Source organism: Haliotis cracherodii, unplaced genomic scaffold, assembly GCF_022045235.1.
Source record: "Haliotis cracherodii isolate W230 unplaced genomic scaffold, xgHalCrac1.p SCAF_11, whole genome shotgun sequence".
In the NCBI taxonomy this organism is placed as follows: domain Eukaryota; kingdom Metazoa; phylum Mollusca; class Gastropoda; order Lepetellida; family Haliotidae; genus Haliotis; species Haliotis cracherodii.
The window spans coordinates 2,051,641-2,078,196 of record NW_027266266.1 but is presented as its reverse complement, the minus strand read 5'-3'; the positions used below and the strand labels follow the sequence as shown (position 1 = coordinate 2,078,196).

At 44.5% G+C, this 26,556-nt stretch overlaps 1 protein-coding gene across 2 annotated transcripts in view; it reads right to left on the bottom strand.

Annotated features, from left to right (window-relative positions):
- Window positions 1-7,721: 7,721 nt before the first annotated feature.
- The window catches only part of LOC139456083 (hillarin-like), a 97,089-nt gene continuing 78,254 nt past the window's right edge, over window positions 7,722-26,556 (bottom strand). For both annotated transcript variants that reach the window (XM_071237604.1, XM_071237605.1), the window contains exons 3-7: window positions 26,155-26,538; window positions 24,362-24,505; window positions 23,417-23,499; window positions 22,613-22,756; window positions 7,722-9,438 (exon numbers count right to left, since the gene is read on the bottom strand). In XM_071237604.1, coding sequence (XP_071093705.1) covers window positions 8,037-9,438; window positions 22,613-22,756; window positions 23,417-23,499; window positions 24,362-24,505; window positions 26,155-26,538 — 2,157 coding nt within the window. In that variant the 3' untranslated portion in view covers window positions 7,722-8,036. The remainder of the gene's footprint in view (window positions 9,439-22,612; window positions 22,757-23,416; window positions 23,500-24,361; window positions 24,506-26,154; window positions 26,539-26,556) is intronic.

Sequence of the window (26,556 nt, the reverse complement as noted above, 5' to 3'; positions counted from 1 at the left end):
CGAGCCCACAATCATTGGTTTCTGGCGTGCCCAAGGGACGCAACTCTGCACAGCGAATCGCGGCGCCTTAGACGAGTTGGCCACCCGTGCCCAACACTTGTACAGATTTGTATCCTAGTAACATCCTTTCTCCCTACCCGGCCAGTTAGGAAAAACAAAAACAAGAACGCTTTTAGTTCCTGCAACGTTATCGGTCATTAACGCGTCATTCCATGATTGTGTAACTGTCATCCCAATTCAAAATTCAATATTAATATATATAAAATTTTATCTATAATTTGTCCCTTATGATTTTCGCTTTAAACAACAAAATCTTAAGGTTACCCTTTTGCTGTTGCCAGAGCTGATATAAAGTAAAAAAAGCCAGACAGCACACAAACAATCCAGCCAGACAGCCACAACAAAACACAGCAATAATGGAAATTACGTTGACTTCACTGAGGTCCGCGCCAATGTACATGGCTTCCAATCTCCTTGGAGGCGCAGTTCAACTGTGAAATGCACGGTGTGTTCCGATTGCTATGCTTCATACACAGAGATGTGAATGTTGTTAGTATTGATTCGCGTATTTTTACGTGATCGGCATCGAGAGAGATGACTTTGTGATTTTATGTCCCCGAAAATAAACCAATCCAAAGACAACATGTTCTGGTTTTAAGTGGTAATAAATGAAGTAGTCTGGAAATTGTTTCTAAAGTACATTAAGGCAACATTGAGATGTTTGGAGTACGTCACGTAAAGCGTCGGTACTCGGAAAGATCGGGGAACATTAATACTTTATAAAAGAATCCTGGGTATTCAGGGGAAGCTTGGTTTCCCAGTACCCTATACTTGAAAAGTTCCCTAGTGCATCGTGCTCGTCTCCCTGTGATCATTCCAGGGCAGGAAGGTCCCAAGCACCCAATCTGTGTCTCCCCGTGAGGATTCTAGGGCAGAACAGTTCCCCAGTACCCAATACTTGTCTCCCTGTGAGGATTCTATGGCAGAACAGTTCCCCAGTAGCCCATACTTGTCTCCCTGTGAGTATTCTAGGGCAGAACAGTTCCCCAGTACCCAATACTTGTCTCCCTGTGAGTATTCTAGGGCAGAACAGTTCCCCAGTACCCAATACTTGTCTCCCTGTGAGTATTCTAGGGCAGAACAGTTCCCCAGTACCCAATACTTGTCTCCCTGTGATCATTCCAGGACAGAAAGGTCCCAACTACCCAATACTTGTCTCCCTGTGAGTATTCTAGGGCAGAACAGTTCCCCAGTACCCAATACTTGTCTCCCTGTGAGTATTCTAGGGCAGAACAGTTCCCCAGTACCCAATACTTGTCTCCCTGTGATCATTCCAGGGCAGAAAGGTCCCAAGTACCCAATACTTGACTCCCTGTGAGTATTCTAGGGCAGAACAGTTCCCCAGTACCCAATACTTGTCTCCCTGTGAGTATTCTAGGGTAGAACAGTTCCCCAGTACCCAATACTTGTCTCCCTGTGAGTATTCTAGGGCAGAACAGTTCCCCAGTACCCAATACTTGTCTCCCTGTCCTGTAAGTATTCTAGGGCAGAACAGTTCCCCAGTACCCAATACTTGTCCCCCTGTGAGTATTCTAGGGCAGAACAGTTCCCCAGTACCCAATACTTGTCTCCCTGTGAGTATTCTAGGGCAGAACAGTTCCCCAGTACCCAATACTTGTCTCCCTGTGAGTATTCTAGGGCAGAACAGTTCCCCAGTACCCAATACTTGTCTCCCTGTGAGTATTCTAGGGCAGAAAGGTCCCAAGTACCCAATACTTGTCTCCCTGTGAGGATTCTAGGGCGGAATAGTTACCCAGTAGCCCATACTTATCTCCCCTCGAGGATTCTAGGGCGGAATAGTTCCCCAGTAGCCCATACTTATCTCCCTGTGAGTATTCTATGACAGAACAGTTCCCCAGTACCCCATACTTATCTCCCTGTGAGGATTCTAGGGCGGAATAGTTACCCAGTAGCCCATACTTATCTCCCTGTGAGTATTCTAGGGCGGAATAGTTCCCCAGTACCCCATACTTATCTCCCTGTGAATATTCTAGAGCGGAATAGTTCCCCAGTACCCCATACTTATCTCCCTGTGAGTATTCTAGGGCGGAATAGTTCCCCAGTAGCCCATACTTATCTCCCTGTGAGTATTCTAGAGCGGAATAGTTACCCAGTAGCCCATACTTGTCTCCCTGTGAGGATTCTAGAGCGGAATAGTTACCCAGTAGACCATACTTATCTCCCTGTGAGTATTCTAGGGCGGAATAGTTCCCCAGTACCCCATACTTATCTCCCTGTGAGTATTCTAGGGCAGAACAGTTCCCCAGTACCCCATACTTATCTCCCTGTGAGTATTCTAGGGCGGAATAGTTACCCAGTAGCCCATACTTATCTCCCTGTGAGTATTCTAGGGCGGAATAGTTACCCAGTAGCCCATACTTATATCCCTGTGAGGATTCTATGGCAGAACAGTTCCCCAGTACCCCATACTTATCTCCCTGTGAGGATTCTAGAGCGGAATAGTTACCCAGTAGCCCATACTTATCTCCCTGTGAGGATTCTAGAGCGGAATAGTTACCCAGTAGACCATACTTATCTCCCTGTGAGGATTCTATGGCGGAATAGTTCCCCAGTACCCCATACTTATCTCCCTGTGAGTATTCTAGGGCGGAATAGTTACCCAGTAGCCCATACTTATCTCCCTTCGAGGATTCTATCGCGGAATAGTTACCCAGTAGCCCATACTTATCTCCCTGTGAGGATTTCTAGAGCGGAATAGTTACCCAGTAGCCCATACTTATCTCCCTGTGAGGATTCTATAGCAGAACAGTTCCCCAGTACCCCATACTTATCTCCCTGTGAGGATTCTATGGCGGAATAGTTACCCAGTAGCCCATACTTATCTCCCTTCGAGGATTCTAGAGCGGAATAGTTACCCAGTAGCCCATACGTATCTCCCTGTGAGGATTCTAGAGCGGAATAGTTCCCCAGTAGACCATACTTATCTCCCTGTGAGGATTCTATTGCGGAATAGTTACCCAGTAGCCCATACTTATATCCCTGTGAGTATTCTAGGGCGGAATAGTTACCCAGTAGCCCATACTTATCTCCCTGTGAGTATTCTAGGGCGGAATAGTTACCCAGTAGCCCATACTTATCTCCCTGTGAGTATTCTAGGGCGGAATAGTTACCCAGTAGCCCATACTTATATCCCTGTGAGGATTCTATGGCAGAACAGTTCCCCAGTACCCCATACTTATCTCCCTGTGAGGATTCTAGAGCGGAATAGTTCCCCAGTACCCCATACTTATCTCCCTGTGAGGATTCTAGAGCGGAATAGTTACCCAGTAGACCATACTTATCTCCCTGTGAATATTCTAGAGCGGAATAGTTACCCAGTACCCCATACTTATCTCCCTGTGAGTATTCTAGGGCGGAATAGTTCCCCAGTAGCCCATACTTGTCTCCCTGTGAGGATTCTAGAGCGGAATAATTACCCAGTAGACCATACTTATCTCCCTGTGAGGATTCTATAGCAGAACAGTTCCCCAGTACCCCATACTTATCTCCCTGTGAGGATTCTATGGCGGAATAGTTACCCAGTAGCCCATACTTATCTCCCTTCGAGGATTCTAGAGCGGAATAGTTACCCAGTAGCCCATACTTATCTCCCTGTGAGGATTCTAGAGCGGAATAGTTACCCAGTAGACCATACTTATCTCCCTGTGAGGATTCTATAGCAGAACAGTTCCCCAGTACCCCATACTTATCTCCCTGTGAGGATTCTATGGCGGAATAGTTACCCAGTAGCTCATACTTATCTCCCTTCGAGGATTCTATCGTGGAATAGTTACCCAGTAGCCCATACTTATCTCCCTGTGAGGATTCTATGGCAGAACAGTTCCCCAGTACCCCATACTTATCTCCCTGTGAGTATTCTATGGCGGAATAGTTCCCCAGTACCCCATACTTATCTCCCTGTGAGGATTCTAGGGCGGAATAGTTCCCCAGTACCCCATACTTATCTCCCTGTGAGGATTCTAGAGCGGAATAGTTACCCAGTACCCCATACTTATCTCCCTGTGAGGATTCTATGGCAGAACAGTTCCCCAGTACCCCATACTTATCTCCCTGTGAGGATTCTAGAGCGGAATAGTTACCCAGTAGCCCATACTTATATCCCTGTGAGTATTCTAGGGCGGAATAGTTACCCAGTACCCCATACTTATCTCCCTGTGAGTATTCTAGGGCGGAATAGTTACCCAGTAGCCCATACTTATCTCCCTGTGAGTATTCTAGGGCGGAATAGTTACCCAGTAGCCCATACTTATATCCCTGTGAGGATTCTATGGCAGAACAGTTCCCCAGTACCCCGTACTTATCTCCCTGTGAGGATTCTATGGCGGAATAGTTACCCAGTAGCCCATACTTATCTCCCTTCGAGGATTCTATCGCGGAATAGTTACCCAGTAGCCCATACTTATCTCCCTGTGAGGATTCTAGAGCGGAATAGTTCCCCAGTAGACCATACTTATCTCCCTGTGAGGATTCTATTGCGGAATAGTTACCCAGTAGCCCATACTTATCTCCCAGTGAGGATTCTATGGCAGAACAGTTCCCCAGTACCCCATACTTATCTCCCTGTGAGTATTCTGTGACAGAACAGTTCCCCATTACCCCATACTTATCTCCCTGTGAGGATTCTAGGGCGGAATAGTTACCCAGTAGCCAATACTTATCTCCCTTCGAGGATTCCAGGGCAAAATAGTTCCCCAGTACCCCATACTTATCTCCCTGTGAGGATTCTAGGGCGGAATAGTTCTCTGTAATCGGGTTGGAACAGCCATATCGTGTAACCGGAACCTCGTGTGTTAACCGAGTGTAACTTCAATTCCAGATCATTGGGGATAGCCCACCTTCGATTATCCCGTGCATTTTATCTCCATTCTCTTATACTAAATACCCGTGTTCCATTGCCTGCAATTGCTTCAAGCCCGATTCATACGTCAAAGCCGTCCAATCAAATATACCAATGAACGAGAGAATTCATTTGCTCAGTTGCTCTGTATTGTGCTAGGACAGAAAGTCTGAAATGGTGACGTCACTTCCGGAATGTGACGGCGAATGGGTCAGTGGAATCGGTCATAATTGAATGGAGATACTTTACCCTGGATGGCCGAGTAGGTAGTGCGCTCGTCATGTCGACGACGCGGGTTTATTTCCCTCCATGCGTACAATGTGGAGATAAGTCCAGGCGATCCCAAACGTGGTATTACTTTAACACCTGGAACACCATTACGCGAACACCTGGTGTCATTGATCCAGTCATATAACTCTCATAGCTATTTTGGGGGCGGTCGGGTAGCCTAGTGGTTAAAGCGTTCGCTCGTCACGCCGAAGGCCCGAGTTCGATTCCCAACATGGGTACAACGTGTGGACCCCATTGCTAGTGTCCCCCGCCGTGATATTGCTAAAAGCGGCGTAAAACCATACTCAGTCACTCACAGCTATTTTGCCCTTTGCACCAAATTTTGATCTGATCGTTGGATGATCTGGACTTGTTATTCTCGTTCAATGACAGTCTGTATTTATATTGAAGGGTGGTGGGAGCGCCGTAAAACAATACTCACTTCAATGTTCACAACAGACATTTCTTACAAACACATCGGTGTTGTAACAATTTTTATTTCGGTTTTAATAGCTTCGTATTTACATTCTTTCATTGTTTTAAACAACATTATATGTATGCTGTGCTATTTACATCTATTACATGCATAAACTGTCAATACATCGCATACCCGTGGAGATCCGGGGTAGAATAGGTCTTCAGTAACCCTTGTTTTAAAAGCGACTATGCTTGTGCAAAGAGGCGACCAACCGGGTCTGGTGGTCAGGCTCTCTGACTTGGTTGATGCATGTCATCGAAACCTAGTTGTGTAGAACGATGCTCATGATGTCAATCACTGAATTGTCTGGTCCAGACTCGATTATTTACAGACCGCCGTCATATAGCTGGAATATTGCTGAGTGCGGCGTTAACAACATACAAACAAACAATACATCGCATCCTTACTGCTAGAACACGTGACCTCGCTGTGGAAGCATATCAACAATTGGCATACCCCGCATCTATACATTTGTGTACAGTGTTGACACTGGAATGTGTGTATTATAAAGTAATATGGGAACTCTTTCTATGCCCAGAAGTGTCAAACAATGAGCCTAAACTAGACATTCGGCTTTTGACTTGACGTCTGAACACAATACGGAACAATTCGAAGTCACTCGTGTCAGTCCGGGACAAGCCGAATTGTCATTAAGCAGGTTACGGGAAGGACCGACCGTGGACGATTGCACATGAACGGTACATTCGTCAGCACCCTCTCCTTTCGATAAACCACATCCGACATTTCTCGGAAGACACGATTTGTTACGAATTGAAACAAATATACTATCCACATATAGTTGTTTATAAATTATTTAAGTAATCAAACATGTTATTAATTTCATTCGAATATTTGTCTATCATGCAAACTATAACGAACATTTTAAATATGTTTCTAATTAAAATAATTGTCTCTGAACAAGCTGATATAGATTCAACCATTCTGTTGTGGAAAGGGTTCCAGCACGTCATCACAGATTCCAAATGTTCTCTCTGTGAATTGATCACGTCGGAACCTACATACTTTACATTGATACATTACTAGATGAAGAGTTGACATGCATTAAGTATTCAACGCTGGAAATACATTCTATGATTGTCTCAAAGACTAAATATGTCACCAACGATAGGAATATATATTATACAAACTAGGTAACATGGGCCTGTCTCCTGAAAGACACGTTATTTGGAAGAATGGAACAACTATCTCTTGTGGGCCTCTCTCTACGTACCGTATCTACATCTAAGACTACAGCATCATGCGTCGTAACTTCATGTGTGACGCTCAACGTTTGCTAAGGATACTTTCAGCCAGGCACGGGTGGCCTTTGTGGTCCATGGCGTCGCAAGTAGCCATGAAGAGTTGCCTCCCTTAGAAGTGAGAGGATCCACACATTATGTGAAAGAATCTAAGATTCCCCCGACAATTACCCTAGGTTTGAAGAATGGTTTGTATTCGCATCATTATTTTCATGGTTAGATAAGTATGAAATGATTTGTAACGGTTACGAGTTTTATGGCGTCCGGTATGGATTTGGAATTTATAAGATCAAGAGCAACATCCTGGATATCATGATTTCGGTAAACGTTGTGTGTCACAGGAATACACATGTTAGTTTTTTTCGGCCATGAAGCTTAGGAAAAGTTGAGCATGAGAACTGCTATAGACATGAGTATTCCTGCAAATCAAAGTGCATTATTTACATACGTACACCCACTACGGTCAGAATATTAACATCTAAACTGTGGTCACGTGACAAACAATACCACCCCACTAACCAACATCTTGACCTTTGACTTTAATATAGAACACCGAACAATTCACAATGATGTAAATGCTGTTATCCCACCCACTTGTTCTAGCAGAGAGAAAAATCTACATACTTTGAACTTTTTCTTACATTTGCCATTTGTACAAACACCTTTCTCAGACTTGTTTCACCCGGACAAATATACCCACCGACAAAAGAAACGCGAATACCATATATGTCGGTTAATATATGGGGAATTACTCATATTCAAGAGATATTAGATTTAATTGATGCACAAACTCATGAACGCATCACAAGTGACGTCAGAGATCCATGACTCGAAATGCACAATTTGTCTCGTGCAGGATTAGTGTGTAAAGTTCGGAAATCACGTGCAGCATATTGTGATAAGAATAAAGACACTGTGGTAACACTTTACTGATTGTCAGTTTTGTCATTAAGTGGTACACATTGGAAACATCTCTTCTTAACGTACGTACTTATCTAAATGTTTCAATGGTTCACGTTTCTTTTGGTGGTGAGTATATATGTGACATAATCAAAATGGTTCCTTTCCTCCAGGGAAAGGGAGACAACTACGTGCGTTCTAAGTTCTGGATTTACTTTATCTGGAATTCCACCAATGGAGAGAATCTTGCCTTTTCTCTGTTCAGTTTTGCATACAACTTGGCGATGCATCGATGTTTTCCCGTTACCACAGTACCTTCCCATATAGCGTCCGCCAACAGCTTGAAATGGAACCAGGCATCACCTGTAAGAAGCGCCACATCCGACGCCAATGGCGCACGCACTCTGAAGGTCACACGTTTCTCGATTTCAAGGTCACCAACAAAGGGCTCGAGTAATGTACAGCTATGCCACCTATGACACGCCCGGGGGAACGGCCTCTTGTCCTTGGCCCCCTGCCTACACTCTATGAGGTATCGGAATAAGCACTCATATGGAACGTTATTCTCAGAGTCCGGGGAACCCATTTTGGCACCAAAAACGGCAAAAACGTATTTCCCAACCATTGGGCACCGCACGAGGTACGAGATAGAGTCATCATCACGCTGCTTGATGAATACATATCGTTGTAGGTCTTCGTTGCTTTTGTCAGCCTCGTTGCCATGGTAATGAAGGGAGTGGGACAGACGCACGTCTTGATGAAGATGGAACTGAAATGCCAGGTCCTCGTGGGAACACGTGACCACAGGGTCTATGTGAGTCTGGGGGGACAGGCCATAGCTACTCATGCTTGGGGTGGGGCCAAAAAAAGACACCTTAGGGTAGGGGCTTCTGATGCTCTCCTTCCGTTCCCGACATTTGATCTGGAATGCGCATGCGCTTTGTAATGAGTCCGACACCCAGTCGTCTTTGGCGTATATTGTGAAGTAATAACGTCCACTTTTCGGGGGCGCCACTGTGAATATGGCCTTGTGACCTATGATCCGTAACATAACACGACCCTCCAGCGCGGAAGGGTCAATCCGTCTGTCCTTTGGATCCAGGGTGTATCCGAACCCAACCAAACTCGGAATCTTTAACTGAATCAGTGCCACGCCATGTTCTGTCTGTTGCTTGCAGTCGTAGTGCATGGTGAACTTCAGTCCGTAGTTGAAGAATGGGGATTTGACAACAGGAAGATTGATGAATTCGGACAAAGTAATGGGACACTCTAACAGCTGCCATTCTGGATCGTCGGGGAAATGCTGGTATATATGATCCTCGGGGTCCGTTACAAAATAAAACTCATCACATTTGTAGGAGAACAGACTCAAGTCGTCCCTCTTGTCTCGGATCCTGACTTGAGGTTTCAGAGGACCTTGACCTTTCGTCTGACCTTGACCGGCGCCCTTCACGTGGCGGGCTCCCCAGTTACAGTTGATGAAACACCACGAGCCGTTGATGCAGACGGCCGTCCACGTGTTGCGGAAGCGGTCTCCTTCGATCTTCATCCCCGGCCGGTATCCCGCGCCCTTGGAGTAGCCCTGGATGACTTCGCAGTGCAGCCCGGCGTAGCTGAAACAGAGAGTGAGTGAGTGAGTGAGTGGGTGAGTGGGAATGTTTTTATGCCGCTTTTAGCAATATGCCAAAAATATCATGGCGGAGAACATTAGGCATGGGATTCACACATTGTACCCATATGTGGAATCGAACCCGTGTCTTCGGCGTGACGAGGGAATGCTTTAACAACTAAGCTACCCCACCGCCCCCGAAACACAGAAGTTGGCGTTACGTAATGAGTGAGTGAATGAGTGAGTGAATTAGGTTTGACGTTGATTTGAACTGTAGTTTAGTTATATCACGGCGTTTCAGCATCATGGTGGAAGATAGCCTGAAGTGATGCAGGTCTCTGACGATTATCACTTGGTGAAACCCACAAGCCTGGGTTTGGTGCTGACAAACCTGGACGTAGTAAGGACGATTACGTAAAGACGTCCATTAGTCATAGACGGTATAAAGTGTATGAAACGTCTACGCTAGAGAATCGTGAAACTAACGTAGTTCAAGAGAATGAACAGGCAGACAGATTTATTTCGTATATGTGGCCATGAGGCCAATAGTACAATGCCATTTTGTTAATTTGGTAATTCGTCGTGGAGCTTCATTTGTATATTGAATCTGAAAAGATGTACACACTTAAGGTTTGCCGAAACAGATTCCACTTGGCGTGAAGGGAAATAGTTGTGGAAATTATATGAATGCATCGCTGGAAATCAGCGATGGCACCAGGTGTTCGCGAAGGGTAAGCATTTCAACATTTGGATCTTGCCTTGCTGCTTCGTCCAACCAACCCTCAGACATTTCCATTTCAACCCTTGCCAATACATTTGTAAGCAGGGAGTTTTGAGATACAACCCATTGACATTATCGCGCCAATACATCGAAAGGGGCAACTATCTATCTCTCTATCTATCTATCTATCTATCTATCTATCTATCTAGCTAAAACGTCTCCAATTTGGAAACAATGTGGAGAAGCTAGTATCAATGGCATCCATTCTAATTGAAAAGTACATACTGAGGGTCACAAAGACTGGGAGATTGACGCTATTCACATTGCCATGGTAACGTATACCTTTGGTAACATTATCACACAGGGTTGTATATAAAGGGGAAAATGTCATTACTGCTGCAATGAAAACCATCACGTGTGGCGTCCGAAACCCCCGTGAAGAGCACGCCCGGCTGGTTTGGTCACATGCCCAGGTCAATTTAGATGTTCGGCGTTTTTATACAATATGTCTGCATTTTTAACAAAGGTTATCTTTTCCACATCCAACATTGATAATAGACGTGTTTAAGCGTGTATCAGGGTATTCAACCCCTTGGCGTGTTCACCAAATATAAAAACTCGTCCCGAATGAATAAACATTGCTAACCTTTACAGAGTTTGGCTTGGTTTACGGTGTGTGTCTGTTTATAATGTCAGCGGGAGCTCGCTGTGATATGATCTCAAAATGGTATTACTGATTATTCCAAAAGCACGATCTCCAAGTTTATAAATGTCACCAGCGTACTGTACACCAGGAGTGTAGTGGGCGTGGTCTCCGTGGCGGCTGGCAGCTACAAAAGCTGGTTTAAACATGGACCATATCAACTCGGGGAAAACTCTACCGGATGTCACTTAGCGTGATCGTTAAGTCGAAGAAATGTCAGTGATTCTTTTCGTGATATTATTTGTGAAACACACACGAGTAGTCTCTGGTGCAACACTGAGTCGATTCAAGATTCCGAGAAAAGAGAAATATTCCAGAGCATGTGCCTGTGGTTCTAAATGGCAAAGATGAGGATACCGTTTATAAAACCATACATTAAGCACGCGTCTAGATAAGAATGACTCTCACGACAGACAATACACAGTGGCATTAAATATTTTTAATACGTTTGATTCATTATCTTGAGAGACGATTAGGTACAAAATACGGGTTAGAATAGGCCCTCTGCAACACATGCTACTAAGGGGTGACTAACGGGATCGGAGGCAGGTAATTCTTGACATTGATACTTGAAGGTGTTAACATGGACCTATTTCTTCATCCAGATATGTGACCAGGCAGTAGTTTTCAGGGTTCAAATTGGAATGTGCCTTTAATCCCGCTCCACAAAAGAGACATCGGGGAAATTTGTATTCAAGCAACCATCATGTATGCAGCCTCGGGGCAAATTGAAGTTGATTAATTTCAGGACACAGAAATAGCTTTGATGTCTTTGCAGCAAACAGATAATTAAAGTGATGAAGATAATGCTTAGGAATTACAATAACTGAAGTTGGTGTATGGTCACCTCGGAACATTCTGCAGGGGAAGGGCTTGTTTCAGAAACATGCTTTGATAGGTTTGATGCAGGGCTGGAGTTGAACGGGTCTCAGGGTTCAGCGAGTGAGTGAGTGAGTGAATATGGTGTTACGCCGCTTTTAGCAATATTCCAGCAATATCACGGCGGGGGTCACCAGAAATTGGCCTCACACATTGTACCCATGTCGGGAATCGAACCCGGGTCTTCGGCGTGACGAGCGAACGCTTTAACCACAAGGCTACCCGACCGCCCCCTCAGGGTTCAGACGTGCAGGTAGAATTCAGGACATTGCTCCTTATTTCACAGAACTTATGATTCAATGAGGAATCAGTTGAGATGCTCCGTGTCACAGTGTCTACGGCGAAGTTGAAACTATTTGCTTGTAACTTGTAGGAACATTTGCCTGTTATTGATCGTTACCGTATCACCCCAAATAGACGAAAATATTAAATTGGATGAACGGAAGACCGATCTTTAATATACGTCGGCTCTTTTATAGATAAATAAATTCTCCCCATTATCCGGTCGCATTAATTAGAGGAAATACGGTAGGAGAGGTTTGTGTTCGTTCGATTGTTTGTCCTAACAGCCAGTGTCTGCCTATGTCCTACACTACATGAGTCAGTATACTACTCAAAATTAGTGAAGGACACAATGACAGATACCTATATTCATCGGAAAAAATCAGGTGTTCTTTAACTTATTTTGAGTAGTATATTTGACCACAGAAGTCGGGTCTTGTCTCATTTAATTAGCACGTGCCTGCACTGGCGGGAATCCATGTTGGATCGAGTTTCGTGCACGTGACAATCTCTTCTAAACGGCTGAAATGTCATACGGACTGTATGCAGCGGGATCGAGATACACGAATACCGGGAACGTCATGCAGTATCACTACTCTGGGTGGCGGAATAACCCGAGGGGATCCGAGTGGTGGGGACCCGTCTCAGGTTGGTCGTATGTGTGTGACAGATACAGTCAACTGGGCCTTGTTCACGGGAGCTCTGAGCATAAAGCGGGTCAGTGGTTCGATCAAAGTCGGGTACTTGTTGTTACCCAGCCTGCCGCTCGGTATAAATGAAATTAAGAAAAGACTGGTAGGCTGGTATACTGTGTCTGTGTGGTGTACCCATGTTAAACTGTGGAATAGTATCTCAGTGCGCTAGTACTATAACAACAGCAGTAAGCCCAGACTAACATCCACACACACATGCACGACCCAGTGTAAGTGCAATAACCTTGAACACGACGTCAATCCGCCGTTCACCTTCGCAAGTGAGTAATTACCAGTCTAAGCCCATTGGTATAGTTCTCCATCTGTACACCTCTTTCAGGGTGAGTTTCTAGGAACACATTGGCGTGATCCGGGGAGGAATAGGTCTTCAGCAACCCATGCTTGCCGCAAAAGGCGACTAACGGGATTGGGTGGTCAGGTTCGCTTGGTAAGTAATTTGGTCTGTTCCTGCATGACCAATTGAAAATTAAAATGGACACTTGGCATCATACTTGACCTTACAGACTCGTGAACATCTGGGTTAGAAGAGGTCTTCAGCAACCGAAACTTTGCTTGTCGTAAGAGGCGACTAACGGGATCGGGTGGTCAGGCACGCTGACTTGGTTGATGCATGCCATTGTATCCCATTTGCGTGGATCGATGCTCACGATGTTAATCACTGGATTGTCTGGTCCAGACTCGATTATTTGCAGACCGCCGTCATATAGCTGGAATATTGCTGAATGCGGCGTTATACAACGAACAAACAAAACAAACAAAACATTGGCGAGCTGGAAGTACCCGCTAAAACTCCGGGGGGGGGGGGGGGTTAAACAAGGCCACGTCAGATCCTTGCGCGGTTACGAGTATTTACGGTATTTACTAAACATTATTACTACCCCTACAGACTAAATGGCAGCCATTAGTTCAATTATGTGCAATACAGCGATTTGGAAACGACAGATGCGTGTGTAACTATTTTAAATCCAGGGAACATAATGTTCATCAAATACAATGACCTGGCTTAGTGAAACATGACAAACAACGCTATTTCTTCAAAGGCAAAAAGGAAGCCATGTAATTTTCCGAATCAAGAAGATATCAGACCGAAGCTTCTTTAGCCTATTACCGAAACTATATGCATGGTTAACAACGAATATGTATCGCTTTAAACCGGCCAGTAAATGTCACGTGACCGGCCAATATTAAGTGGTTCCTGGTTCTAGAATTGGTTCAAAGGGTTTAAGGCGCGGTTGTAGAAGACGTCTTGTAATGGAAGGATTATACCCGGAAATGAGTAGAATGGTGAAATAGAGGGATGTGTTTACACTACACGCCACAGAATCACCCGGTGACGATACTGGGTTGATAGGACGAAAAGGGTAACAGCCTTGCAGTTAGATTTAAGCGCACCGTTTATTAAATGTTGTGTTCACATCGCCAGGCTGTTGGTATTTTTGTACTGATTTAAATTACCAAAGTTTCATTCATTTCCACCCACTCTTCCTTGAGCTAACAACTTCAGAATAATTGCCGATTAAGAAAAAAATAGATCCAAATTGGGTTTACGTCTTTCTTTGCTTACTTGCCTGCGGCAATAAATGTGTTATTTTTTCATTTTTTCCAATCACTGGATAATCTTTTTTTTATTCATGTTTGACCATGTTCTCGAGAACGAGGGCTCGTGGACTACAAAATGACAACTACAAAATCCCAATCGTGAAATAACGAGAAAAAGATGTTTACGACATTCAAAGAGGTTTGCGGTATATCGCGACGCTTTACGGTATATAATCAAGAAACGTGGGAAATCAAATGCTTGTCGATCCGCGGCTCAGTTTACCTCCAACAGAATGTAGATTTGTCAAGCGGCCTGCTATCTGTCATACGTCGACGGAAATCTTGTGAAATCAATAGTGACCATCTTGCAAGAACATGGGGCCTTGTTGGATCGCCATGACGTGTTTCAGTTGCAGAATAGCGACAAGCCTCCAACCCTGTCTCCGAAAATCCCAGGCAATGTCCGGAAATAACCGATAGAGAAGGAACACGAAAACTAACAGTAGTTTTAATGTAATCTTTTAAAAACAAACATTTGTCCCTCTGGCTGGCTCGCTGGTTCAAAAATTAATCGGTGTTGTAAACAGAGCAGTTCTACAGCCGATTTTCAATAATTATGTTCATTAAAAACTTGAACATTCAACACGATTCGCTGAGGACCGCCTCCGTGGTGCAGTTTATAGAGCGTCTGCCCAGAGAGCGGAAGGTAGGTGGTTTAATCCCAGGCCGCGTCAAACCAAAAGAAGTTTAAAAGATTGTACTTGTACCCAGTCTGGCGCTCGATATAAACAAATACTGTTCGCCTCGGAGTCAGGACAATATTGAACTGCAGCATGGTATTTCAGTGGACTAGAAGTAGTCCTGACCAGTAGAAAAGCACACTCACGCACGCACGCACGCACGCACGCACGCACATCACCTCCTTAATCAACAGTGGTTACCGGCGTCAAGATGTAGGTGCAGTACTTTTCGTAGCTCCTCATTTTGATCTGAGGTTCTAACCCAATGCATGAATAGGCAACAAGCGCGAGGTTCATCTTTGAAGTTTTAACAAACAAAATTACACTTATCTTATATGAATGTCTCCCTAGTAAGTGCGCCTGAAGTAAATTTTAGACCAATACCAAAACTACCAACCATGCAACGTCGACCGGAAACGACGCATTTTGAAGAGATTCGCGGTAGGATTTGAATGTGTAAAATATGTGATTATTTCTATGCTCTTTGGGCAGAAGGGTAGCCTACTGGTTAAAGCGTTCGCTTGTGGCACCACAGTCCCGAGTTCGATTCCTAAATGAGAACTATGAGTGAAGTTCATTTCTGGTGTCTCCCGATTTTAGTCTTGGCAACGTGTCGTACGTCTAAGCACATGTCTTCATCTGAGAGTCTGTGCTGACAACATACCCATGAAATGATACCCTGGGCCAGCCGTCGCCATAAGTCCGCGTTAAATGGTACTTCCGGTATGTGAGGATTGATCACTCTTGATCCTTGATCTTGTATCCTTCAGTGGCAGAGGTGGGGGGCACCGGTGGCCCAGTCGTCTATGGCGCCGCGATTCGCTGTGCAGAGTTGCGTCCCTTGGGCACGCCAGAAACCTATGATTGTGGGTTCGAATCCTGGTTCGCCCCGATTATGTTTCTAGGTTTGTCAGCACCATACCCGTGTTCGTGGGTTTCACCGAACTGGTAAACGTCTGAGACCTGCATCACTTCGGGCTTTCCTCCCACATTAAGCTGACACGCGGTGATATAACTGGAATACTGTTAAAAGCGGCGTTAAACCCAACTCACTCACTCACTCAGTGGCAAAGGTGACCCCTAATATCGACCCTCGGCTTCAGTCGAGTAGCAGAGTGGTCAGCAGTGCCACGCATCATGCAGGTCCAAATTCCAAATATTAAGTGGCAATATGAGAACCCTCATCTTTTGGCATCAGTGAGTGAGAGAGTTGGGTTTGACGCCGCGTTTAACAGTTGTTTATCATGGAGTGTCAGCTATATGTGGGAGGAAAACCTGACGTGATGCGCGTCTCAGACTTAACAATTTGGTGAAACCCACGAGCCGGGTATGGTACGGACAATTCTAGAAACATAATCGGGGCAAACCGGGATTCGAACCAACAATCATAAGTTTCTGGAGTGTCCAAGGGGGGAAACTCTGCATAGCGAATTGCGGTGCCTTAGGCGACTGGGCCACCCGAGCCTCCTTTTAGGCAATACCGCCATGACATAAACTGAGGGTAGACAGATAGCATACCGAGTTGATTTTTAAGTAATTAAAAATTGAAAGAACTGTTTTTTAATTTTATAATGTCTATTTATCCATCACTCATTCCTGCGACAGTTGGTGAAAATTAACCTGTGACTGGGTATTTCTGTGTAATACAGAAGTATGTTTTAAATGCTGACTAAGCGCCAGTACAGTTCATTTTGTTATTCAACATCGCTAACTTAAGGTAACTTCAATTGAACATCAAACATCTGATAAATCAACTGAGAGCTATTGTTTTCTTTGCCCCTCAGTTGAGCTGCAAGCTGTATAAAATAATGTCTGAAGCCTTCTAATAGTCATCAGATAGGACATTAGTATATTTATGATTATGATTATTATTAATTGCTATGCGATTACTCAGTCCAAATGTCTCCTTCCGAATATAATCTGGTATTCTTCCAGCACAAAGAAAGTAATTTTATAAGAACACTAGGCGCTTTATCATCATCATCATCATCATCATCATCAACAACAACAACAATAACACCAACGTGTGCGGTCACTTAGCCCAAAAGATTTCCTTCTGATCTTTCCTTACATAGCAGAATTTAAGGTCATGACTCTTAAGTCAAATACCCCTTGTCTTTCTCATCCCCGTGTAATATAATCAGTCACTTTGCTAACATATCATATCCAGTAATATCATTTCATTACGGAAAACATCAGTTAACATGAAAAACGTTTCGAAGATAAAAAAAACAGACCGTTTTTTGGCGATAATGCAGTTCCGACGTTTAAACGTTTTTTCTCGGCTTCTTCACAGCCTTTTGAAGATAATGAGATGACAATGATGCAGGTTTGTGATGCTCCGGGGAACCGCGGAAACAGAAGGAGCTGAGATCTATCATAGCGACAGCGCGGGGACGACATGACACACAACATTAGCTGTAACAACGCTGGGTTCGACGTTGACAGATCGGCCGCCATGTGGGTTGTCATCAAGGGCGATGTCAACCCCAAGGTAATTTATATTTTAAGCGAAATACTGATATTTAATATGTATTTGATACTTTCAGTGAATAAATGTATTGTTGTTTTCACTAAGGAGGAACTGAGTTGGTCCTATGAAGTTAATTAGAATTAATAAAGAGGAATTCAATATTTTTAAATGTCTCTTTAATAGTAGACAGTCATGGCGTCTATTGAAAAGTGGCATTCTGCGCTGGTAAATTCAGTGACAAGGAATTCAATGTTCTGACATATCTCACAAAGTTGACGTCAGATGTAAAAAGTAGTACCTTTTTATCGAGGTTTAGTTGTTCAGGATACTGGATATTTTGTTTGTAACAAAGAATTCAAGGCTAATCGTTACACAGCTAAAACAATTTCAAGGTCTTAAAAGAAGTTGAACTATTGATTGACAACGTCGCTTAGCTGTAATTGTTTGTTGGACGCTGAATTAACACTTCTGTGCACGTTCCCCGGGCCCACATTACATGTCATTAGCGCAGTTCAAGGTCAAGGCCGTATTTCAAGGTCAGCCGCTGCTTTGCTGCACGCCATCTTTAACGAGCGAGCGACTCGCCAAGGGAGATAATTTAATAGTCGTCATCAGCTGTCTTGAGTTGTGTTCATGAGTTGATCGTTCGCCCACGAGCGGATTAGACAGACTTAAAAAAGTAGTATAGAATGCAGTTGTTTTTAAGAGCTCTGTGACCTCCGTGACCGGAGTCATTTTAACTGCGGATTTGAAAGAAAATATAAACAAAACCCCAAAACACATAAAACAGGTGTCAAGGAAACGAAAAACAACATTATACAATGCAGAAGAAAATTAAAATGAGGTTATTAAATATATTGGTTGGATTAGTGGAAGGCCTGTTAGTAAAAGATGGACCTCAAGTATAACGAGTTTGCTGCAACATGTTTACCTATTTCTTGTAAACCGACAATAATCAGTAAACCTTACGTCTTTGCACTTTGGATCGATTTAACGTCAGTACAAACAGAGTGAGGACGAATGTTATTAAAGGCAACACTGCACTGCAGCACTGTCCTAGCCATACAACGACGGCCTGTAAATATTTGCGTCTGGGCAGTTAACGAGTGACTGAAAGCATGAACAACGATCCACGCCATCTTGACCCGGCGATACCCAATTAACTGGCCTGACCACCCTATCATCTTCAGCAGTTGCCTGAATGCATTGGATACCTGAATCTACCTTTCCTCTGAATCTACCTGTCCTCAGAGTCTACCTGTCCTCTGAATCTACCTGTCCTCAGAATCTACCTGTCCTCTGAATCTACCTGTCCTCAGAATCTACCTGTCCTCAGAGTCTACCTGTCCTCTGAATCTACCTGTCCTCAGAATCTACCTTTCCTCAGAATCTACCTGTCCTCTGAGTCTACCTGTACTCAGAATCTACCTGTCCTCAGAGTCTACCTGTCCTCAGAGTCTACCTGTCCTCTGAATCTACCTGTCCTCTGAATCTACCTGTCCTCAGAGTCTACATGTCCTCTGAATCTACTTTCCTTGGAATCCACACAGGTTCAGCACAATTAGATCAATGAGAGCTGGTGAACTGTCACAGCTGTGGTCAGTGGATGGTTTTGGGTGGGAACGGTTAATGTAACGTGTGTGGAATCGAACCCGGACTAGATGACATCCCTTTCGGACCTGTATCCCCCACCATTCTGAGCCCAACTTGTTCAACTTCAACAATGATCAATATTTTGATAAATCGACATCGTGAAGTTAATCAGATACAGCCTCGTGTCATCTTTCTGCGGATCCGTCATTTGAATCAAAACATTTCATTTACACAGATGACTTGAAGCAACGCCATAAGGAAATAGAAGCAAGATTTAATGAAGTATTGAACCAATATATTTGTCCTCAAACACAATTCAATTCAAACCCAAGCGAGATCCACTCTACCAGACTCCATCGCACTTGTTGCACGGACATTTCCAGTCTGACCAATCAACAACCACCTGATGCATGTGCATGGACATTTCAACCAATTAGAGACAAGGAGACGCGGAGCAAACATCTCGCGAAGACAAACGCACGGAATTCAATACAATTCCGAGACGGCAACACGGCTTATTGGGATTGGCGTTGAAGACAGATTTGGGGTTTGTCGGTATTTCAATAGAGGTATTTGTGTTATTGAACACCGCGTTCGTGCTGCGCTCGTGATCCACACGGATCAACCGTCTTCTCGAACAGATGTAGAAGATCGACTTAAGCCAGATTTGATCTTCCCCTTCCATGTCCAGTGTCAATGATGCTAATTTGATTGCGGAGACCGGGAACGATGTACATCGACCACGTCTCATGCGACAACCCCTGGTTAGACTGGCGTCAAGACCGTCCTGCTGGTTTACATGCAACTCAAACTTTGGGGTGTCGGGTTCAGATTTAAATCCACTGGCCGTAGATTGCAATTACCTTTGCAAAAAGATTAAAACGATGTGGATACTTGACTCTCTGTGACTAATTGAAAAAGGTAGGATGTCAAACCTCGAGGGTATTTTGTTTCTTAAGGGTTTCATTGTTGGTCGATTTTGTTCCATTTCATCTTTCAAACTGGATATTTGATATATCTTGTAGAGTTGGGGATTGGTTATTCATTTGGTAAGTAATTTGGTCTGTTCCTGCATGACCAGTTGAAAATTAAAATGGACACTTGGCATCATACTTGACCTTATAGACTCGTGAAGATCCGGGTTAGAATAGGTCTTCAGTAACCCATGCTTACCGCAAAAGGCGACTATGCTTGTCGTAAGAGGCGACTAACGGGATCGGGTGGTCAGGCTCGCTGACTTTGTTGATGCATGTCATCGAATTCCAATTGCGTTGATCGATGCTCATGATGTCAATCACAGGTTTGTCTGGCCCAGACTCAAAAATTTGCAGACCGCCGTCATATAGCTGGAATATTGCTTAGTGCTGTGTTAAACAAACAAACAAACACACACACACACTTGTAGGACGTTGGTGCCTGGTTTACACGAAATCAATGCTGAACTAAGTAACTTATTTAACAACTGGTGAGTTAGTATAAGGTTTGTGTTCTAGTATTTCTCTGATTTTATGTTGGACGATCCGACTGATCTCGGACCTTCTCCTAGACCTTTTGACGAAGTACTCATGGCCTGAAACAAAATGGCGATTTGATGCCATAAATCTTAAATCACTCCACGCTGATAGATTCCATACAAATGAAATTTGGGTCGATTTTCGTTTCATCTTAGTTGTAGACCAATCGTACTTTTCCACAACCCATAGTCAAGCAGCATGGGATTTCATGTAGATGTAAATTGAAAACATGAATTCAGGGACAAAACCGTAATTTGTTTTCTTACGATTAGATTTAGGTCGATTCCGTTTTATCTTGTCTCGTGAGTGATTTTAAATTCCTGATTTCAGAACCCTACCCGCTCAGTTGTCTCTGAAATGGTGTTGATGAGGTGTCCAAACTGTCTTTCAATCTTCTCATGCAATAGATTTCAATTCCAGTTTGTATATTGTCCATTTGATCAGGAGGTTCAGATGTGACAGCCCTGTGTTGTTGAATTGATGCATTACCGCAGTCTTAGATCGCTCCTCAATTTCGTGATCTCCAATACAAAATGGAAGTTACTACCACGGCGAGATGCAGGAACACTCAAAAACTGTGATCGATGAACGACCAAAAACGAATTAAGAATCGGTGATCTGATAAACGAGAGAAATACGCCATGTTTAACGTGATTCTATCGAATCTGTTCGCCACGAGCTAGGTCGGATTATTAAGTCCGCGTAAACAGAAAAATTGCCCATAAATTTGCATTAAATGAATTCGCACGTTGATTGGTAAGAAATCAGTACTCCCTGTGGGTATTTTGACAGGATGACATGTATTGCTTGGACGTGGCAGTGTCGCACGTACGTGACGTCGGCGTGAATAAACTTGTGTGATTGTTCACATTTGCAGAAAGAGAATAAAAACAAAGATACAAAGATTTAGGAAATTTGAACAGTGCAATTTGTCGAGGACCGCTTGCACACGGTCCTTCTGTTTGTTAGTGGAAGATCGAACCATGACGTGCACGTGTAATACATGTTCGGGAACAGCTGTGTACAGCGACGCACAAAACGCTAAATCGACATTCTGACGTGTACACCTACGATATTCTTACTCATCTTGGTGGCTAATCACTAACACAACAATGGGTATTCCACATACCGTAAAGCCTTTATTAAAAGCCCGGGACATTGCATTGAGTATTCCACATACCGGACAGCCTTTATTAAAAGCCCGGGACATTGCATTCGGTATTCCACATAAAGTAAAGCCTTTATTAAAAGCCCGGGACATTGCATTCGGTATTCCACATACCGTAAAGCCTTTATTAAAAGCCCGGGACATTGCATTCGGTATTCCATATACCGTACATCCTTTATTAAATGCCCGGGACATTGCATTCGGTATTCCACATAAAGTAAAGCCTTTATTAAAAGCTTGGCACATTGCATTGAGTATTCCACATACCGTACAGCCTGTTTTAAAAGCCCGGGACATTGCATTGGGTATTCCACATACCGTACAGCCTTTATCTAAAGCTCGGGACATTCCAGTGTTCGTTTTGCACCTGACCCTAACAATTAGCCGGCTTTGATTTCTTCCATACCTGTGTAGATATCCTGTATCCAGACCTAAAAGTATTCAATTTGGATTGGGTGAGTTGGGTTTAACGCCGCTTTTAACAGCATTCCAGTTATATCACGGCCTGTCAGCTTAATGTTGGAGGAAAGCCCAAAGTGATTCAGGTCTCAAACGTTTACCACTTCGGTAAAACCCACGAGTCTGGGTATGGTGCTAACAAACCTAGAAAGATAATCGGGGCTAACCAGGATTTGAACCCACAATCGTAGGTTCGCGGAGCGGCGAATCGCGGCGCCTTAGACGACTGGGCCACCCGTGCCCCAATTAATCTACGAGTGTAGCGTAATAGTGATTTGGATGTGAACATCGGACTATGGATATGACGAACATATTGTCAAGGCCTCTCTGAGTTCGTTATATCCAGGATTATTACTACTCATGAACTGAAATTCAGCGTTCGTAATAGCCATACCTGCAGAGTCGCTTGAAAAGGTCATGGTAGGTTTCCGTCCCGTACTTGATGCCGCGCAGTAGAGACAGGGGGGAGTCCGGCTTAACACTCTCCTCCATGTCGAGGGTGTTCAGATCTGTCCACGTCACCCACCGGAAAATAGCCCTGAAGTGCCAAGAATGGATATATTTTTAATGCATGCGGTATTTTTAAAACTTGTCAAGCGTATACATGTCTAACGCGTCTATATGTGGATTTGATACTTGCGATACATTTTGTATACCGATTGTAACATTAGGATGGTGTGGGTGTGAGTGGCTGGGGGGTTGAGTGTAGACGGGGCAACGCAAACAGTTTCTGAGGAAGAATCAATGGGGAAATGAGTGTAACGTAAAAGCTATCGCGAAAGACAGGGGGACTGTGACAAAAGGATACATGCTTTTAATTTATTCCGATAGTAAGTGAGTATCGTTTTACGCCGCTTTTAGCAATATGCCAGCAATATCACGGCGGGGAACACCAGAAACGGACTTTTCTACACATATTCTACCCATGTAGGAAATCGAACCCGGGCCTTCGGCGTGACGAGCGAACGCTTTAACCACTAGGCTACCCCATCACTCCTTTTCCGAAAGTGTACTGTCAAGATTCTCTATTTCACATTTGAAACGAACACATCTAGCCCATTTAACACGGAAAGTACGTGCATTATAATGTGTACGTATATGGTATAAGTGCATTCCACTTGACCAAACGGCGACGTTTCATTGGACAGTTGTGTTTCAATGTCCATTGTTGCCCTACTTCCGGCGATCAACTACCCACCTTGTCTTCTCCAGGTCCGTCTCACACTCCACGATCAAGTCCTTCACAAGATTGGTGAACGTTGTGTAGCCCTCCTTCGCCACCTGACAAAAAACAACGGTGAAAACAGATCTGTAAGTCGCAAAGTCTTCACAAAAGTAAAAGTAATCACTTATCCCCCGGTTGTGATTTATCCATCTTGCACCTATTGCTTCAGACTGATGTAACCTCCTTTATCCAGGAATATCTGTTTAGTGTTCACACAGATCGGTATTTTCCAGAACCCGGAAGTAGCTAAATCCATCAATTCCACAATTACGATTTCGAAATCAATTTGTTGGCCTTTTCCAGGCGAAAAATACGCTGTCACTGTCCGTCTTCTTTATGGTGGTTGTGAAATGGGGTTTAACGTCGCGTTCAAGATTATCGTACTTCTATAGCGCTACCGCTAAACAAAGATCTGAGGACATCCCATTCGGGGTCACGTCAGAACGTCCTTTCACCCGACCAATCAGAGCATCGCTTACCAGATTATGAAAGTGACAGTCGGAATGTGATTTCTAATCATGCAGCCTCGAAAACTTTAACTCCGAACGATAGTTACGGGTTTAACGACTGAATCCATACCATCTAGACCATCTATTAGCCATTCCAGAATGTTCTTTTGTTCAGGTTTCAAATTTGTAATCGAGAATTTGTCAAAATATGTTTCGAAGCGTAGTTGCCAATTTGGAATTAGTGCCGCAAAGCACGAGAAAGCTGCCTTCTGATTGGTCATTCCATAGGTCGGTCAAAGTTCGCGCAAGGTCGGTCTGACGTGACCCGTAATGGGATGTCCTCAGATCTTTGTTTAGCGGTAGCGAGAACTAAGATCTGATTTTAATGAGATTGCTGGGGAACGTGTATTTCCCCTCCCCATTTATTTGAGAACAGTGAGTGGTGACCGAGTCAGCCCGCGATACTCACATCTAGAACATGGTTGTCCAGCTTCTCAAAGATGGTCGGACTCTTGAAGAGTTGGGCCTTCTTGAACTCCGGCGGTGACACGGGTGGGGGGCGGGACAGGTCGATGGTGGGTGACCGGTCCTCGGAGTCAGGGGAGCTCCGGTCCTGTGGAACAAGAGGGCGACTTCAGTCTCGGGGCAGCTCCACGACAGACAACATTCTACTGTTCTATACACTGTCTACTGTTGAGAAGACGTTAACGTTTAACTCAAACGGGAGAATTTTTATATTTTGGTCCTCCATATCTGCCCTGTACTTCTCTATGTACAATAGCAATACTACCAACGGTCCTCGAAATCGGGGTACGTAGGACACAAAACCAACCCTATCTGAGAACCTGACCACCCGATCCCTATTGGCTGCTGCTAATGGCGCAGTACAGGGCACCTACAAGAATAGGCTGCACCCAGACCCGTCTCGGCCACATAATAATCATTCAATCAGTGATCGACCATTTAAAATAAGATTATACATTCTCAGCCACTGCTTCAAGACATTCACCTGTTACTCAGGAAGAATGAGTGAGTGAGTGAGTATAGTTTTACGCCGCTTTTAGCAATATTCCAGCAATATCACGGCGGGGGACACCAGAAATTGGCTTCACACATTGTACCCATGTCGGGAATCGAACCCGGGTCTTCGGCGTGACGAACGAACGCTTTAACCACTAGGCTACCCGACCGCCCCTCAGGAAGAATGAGCCGATCAGTAGCGTGTCTTCACAACACGTGTTTCAGGACAACCAGTATGTCTAGCTAACAATGTCATGATGCTACTCGTAGTGTTGAAGTTTTGACGAGGTTCCGGGACCTGTGCCCTGTTGTACAAAGCGACCTTAGGGCTGCGACTATCGTAAGTATGTTTAGAGTACGAGTAGAGTGAGTGAGTAAGATTTTACGCCGCTGTTATATCAGCAATATCCAGAAATGGGCTTCACACATTGTACCCATGTGTGGAATCGAACCTGGGTCTTCGTCGTGACGAGCAAACACTTTAACCACTAGGCTACCCCACCGTCTCTTGCGCTGGTGGACCCTTCTCAATAAAGGGGTCATATCACTACACGTGCTGTGTAGTAGCAGGCACTCTACATGCTTAGCAAATGTATTCGGATTAGTCAGTTTTGTAACGGACCCTCCACTTTTGTAATACGGACCCTCCACTTTTGTGATACGGACCCTCCACTTTTGTGATACGGACCCTCCACTTTTATAATATGGGCCCTCCACTTTTGTAATACGGACCCTCCACTTTTGTAATACCGGCCCTCCACTTTTATAATACGGACCCTCCACTTTTGCGATACGGACCCTCCACTTTTATAATATGGGCCCTCCACTTTTGTAATACCGGCCCTCCACTTTTACAATACGGACCCTCCACTTTTGTGATACGGACCCTCCACTTTTATAATATGGGCCCTCCACTTTTGTAATACGGACCCTCCACTTTTGTAATACCGGCTCTCCACTTTTATAATACGGACCCTCCACTTTTGTAATACGGACCCTCCACTTTTATAATGTAGGCTCTCCATTCTTGTAATACCGGCCCTCCACTTTTATAATACGGACCCTCCACTTTTGTAATACGGACCCTCCACTTTTGTGATACGGACCCTCCACTTTTATAATATGGGCCCTCCACTTTTGTAATACGGACCCTCCACTTTTGTAATACCGGCCCTCCACTTTTATAATACGGACCCTCCACTTTTATGATATGGGCCCTCCATCCCCGTGACGGCAACTTACATCAACAGTGGACAACCTCTCTGCAATCATCAGCAACATCTCCTGGCTGTGTTTCTGGATCAGCCGGGCCACGTGCTGCCTCTCCTCCACCGACATCTTCTCAATCAGCCTCTTCATCTTCTCCTCCCTCTTCAGCTTGTAGTGTTCCTCCAGGCGCTCCGTCTCCTTCGCCAGCCCGCTCTTCCCCTTCTGGGGGGAGAAGCGCTCCAGCGTGGAGACCAGGTCCCTCACCGAGTTGTCCTTCTCCACCTTCAGCTCTTCCTCCAGACGTTTCACCTTCTTCTGCCTCTCCATCTTCAGGGTGGCGTACAGCTCGTCCTCCTCCTTCTTCTGCTCCCCCTCCAACTCCAGCTGGGCGTCGAACACGCCACACTTCTCGTAGTCCTGGAACAGACAATCCAG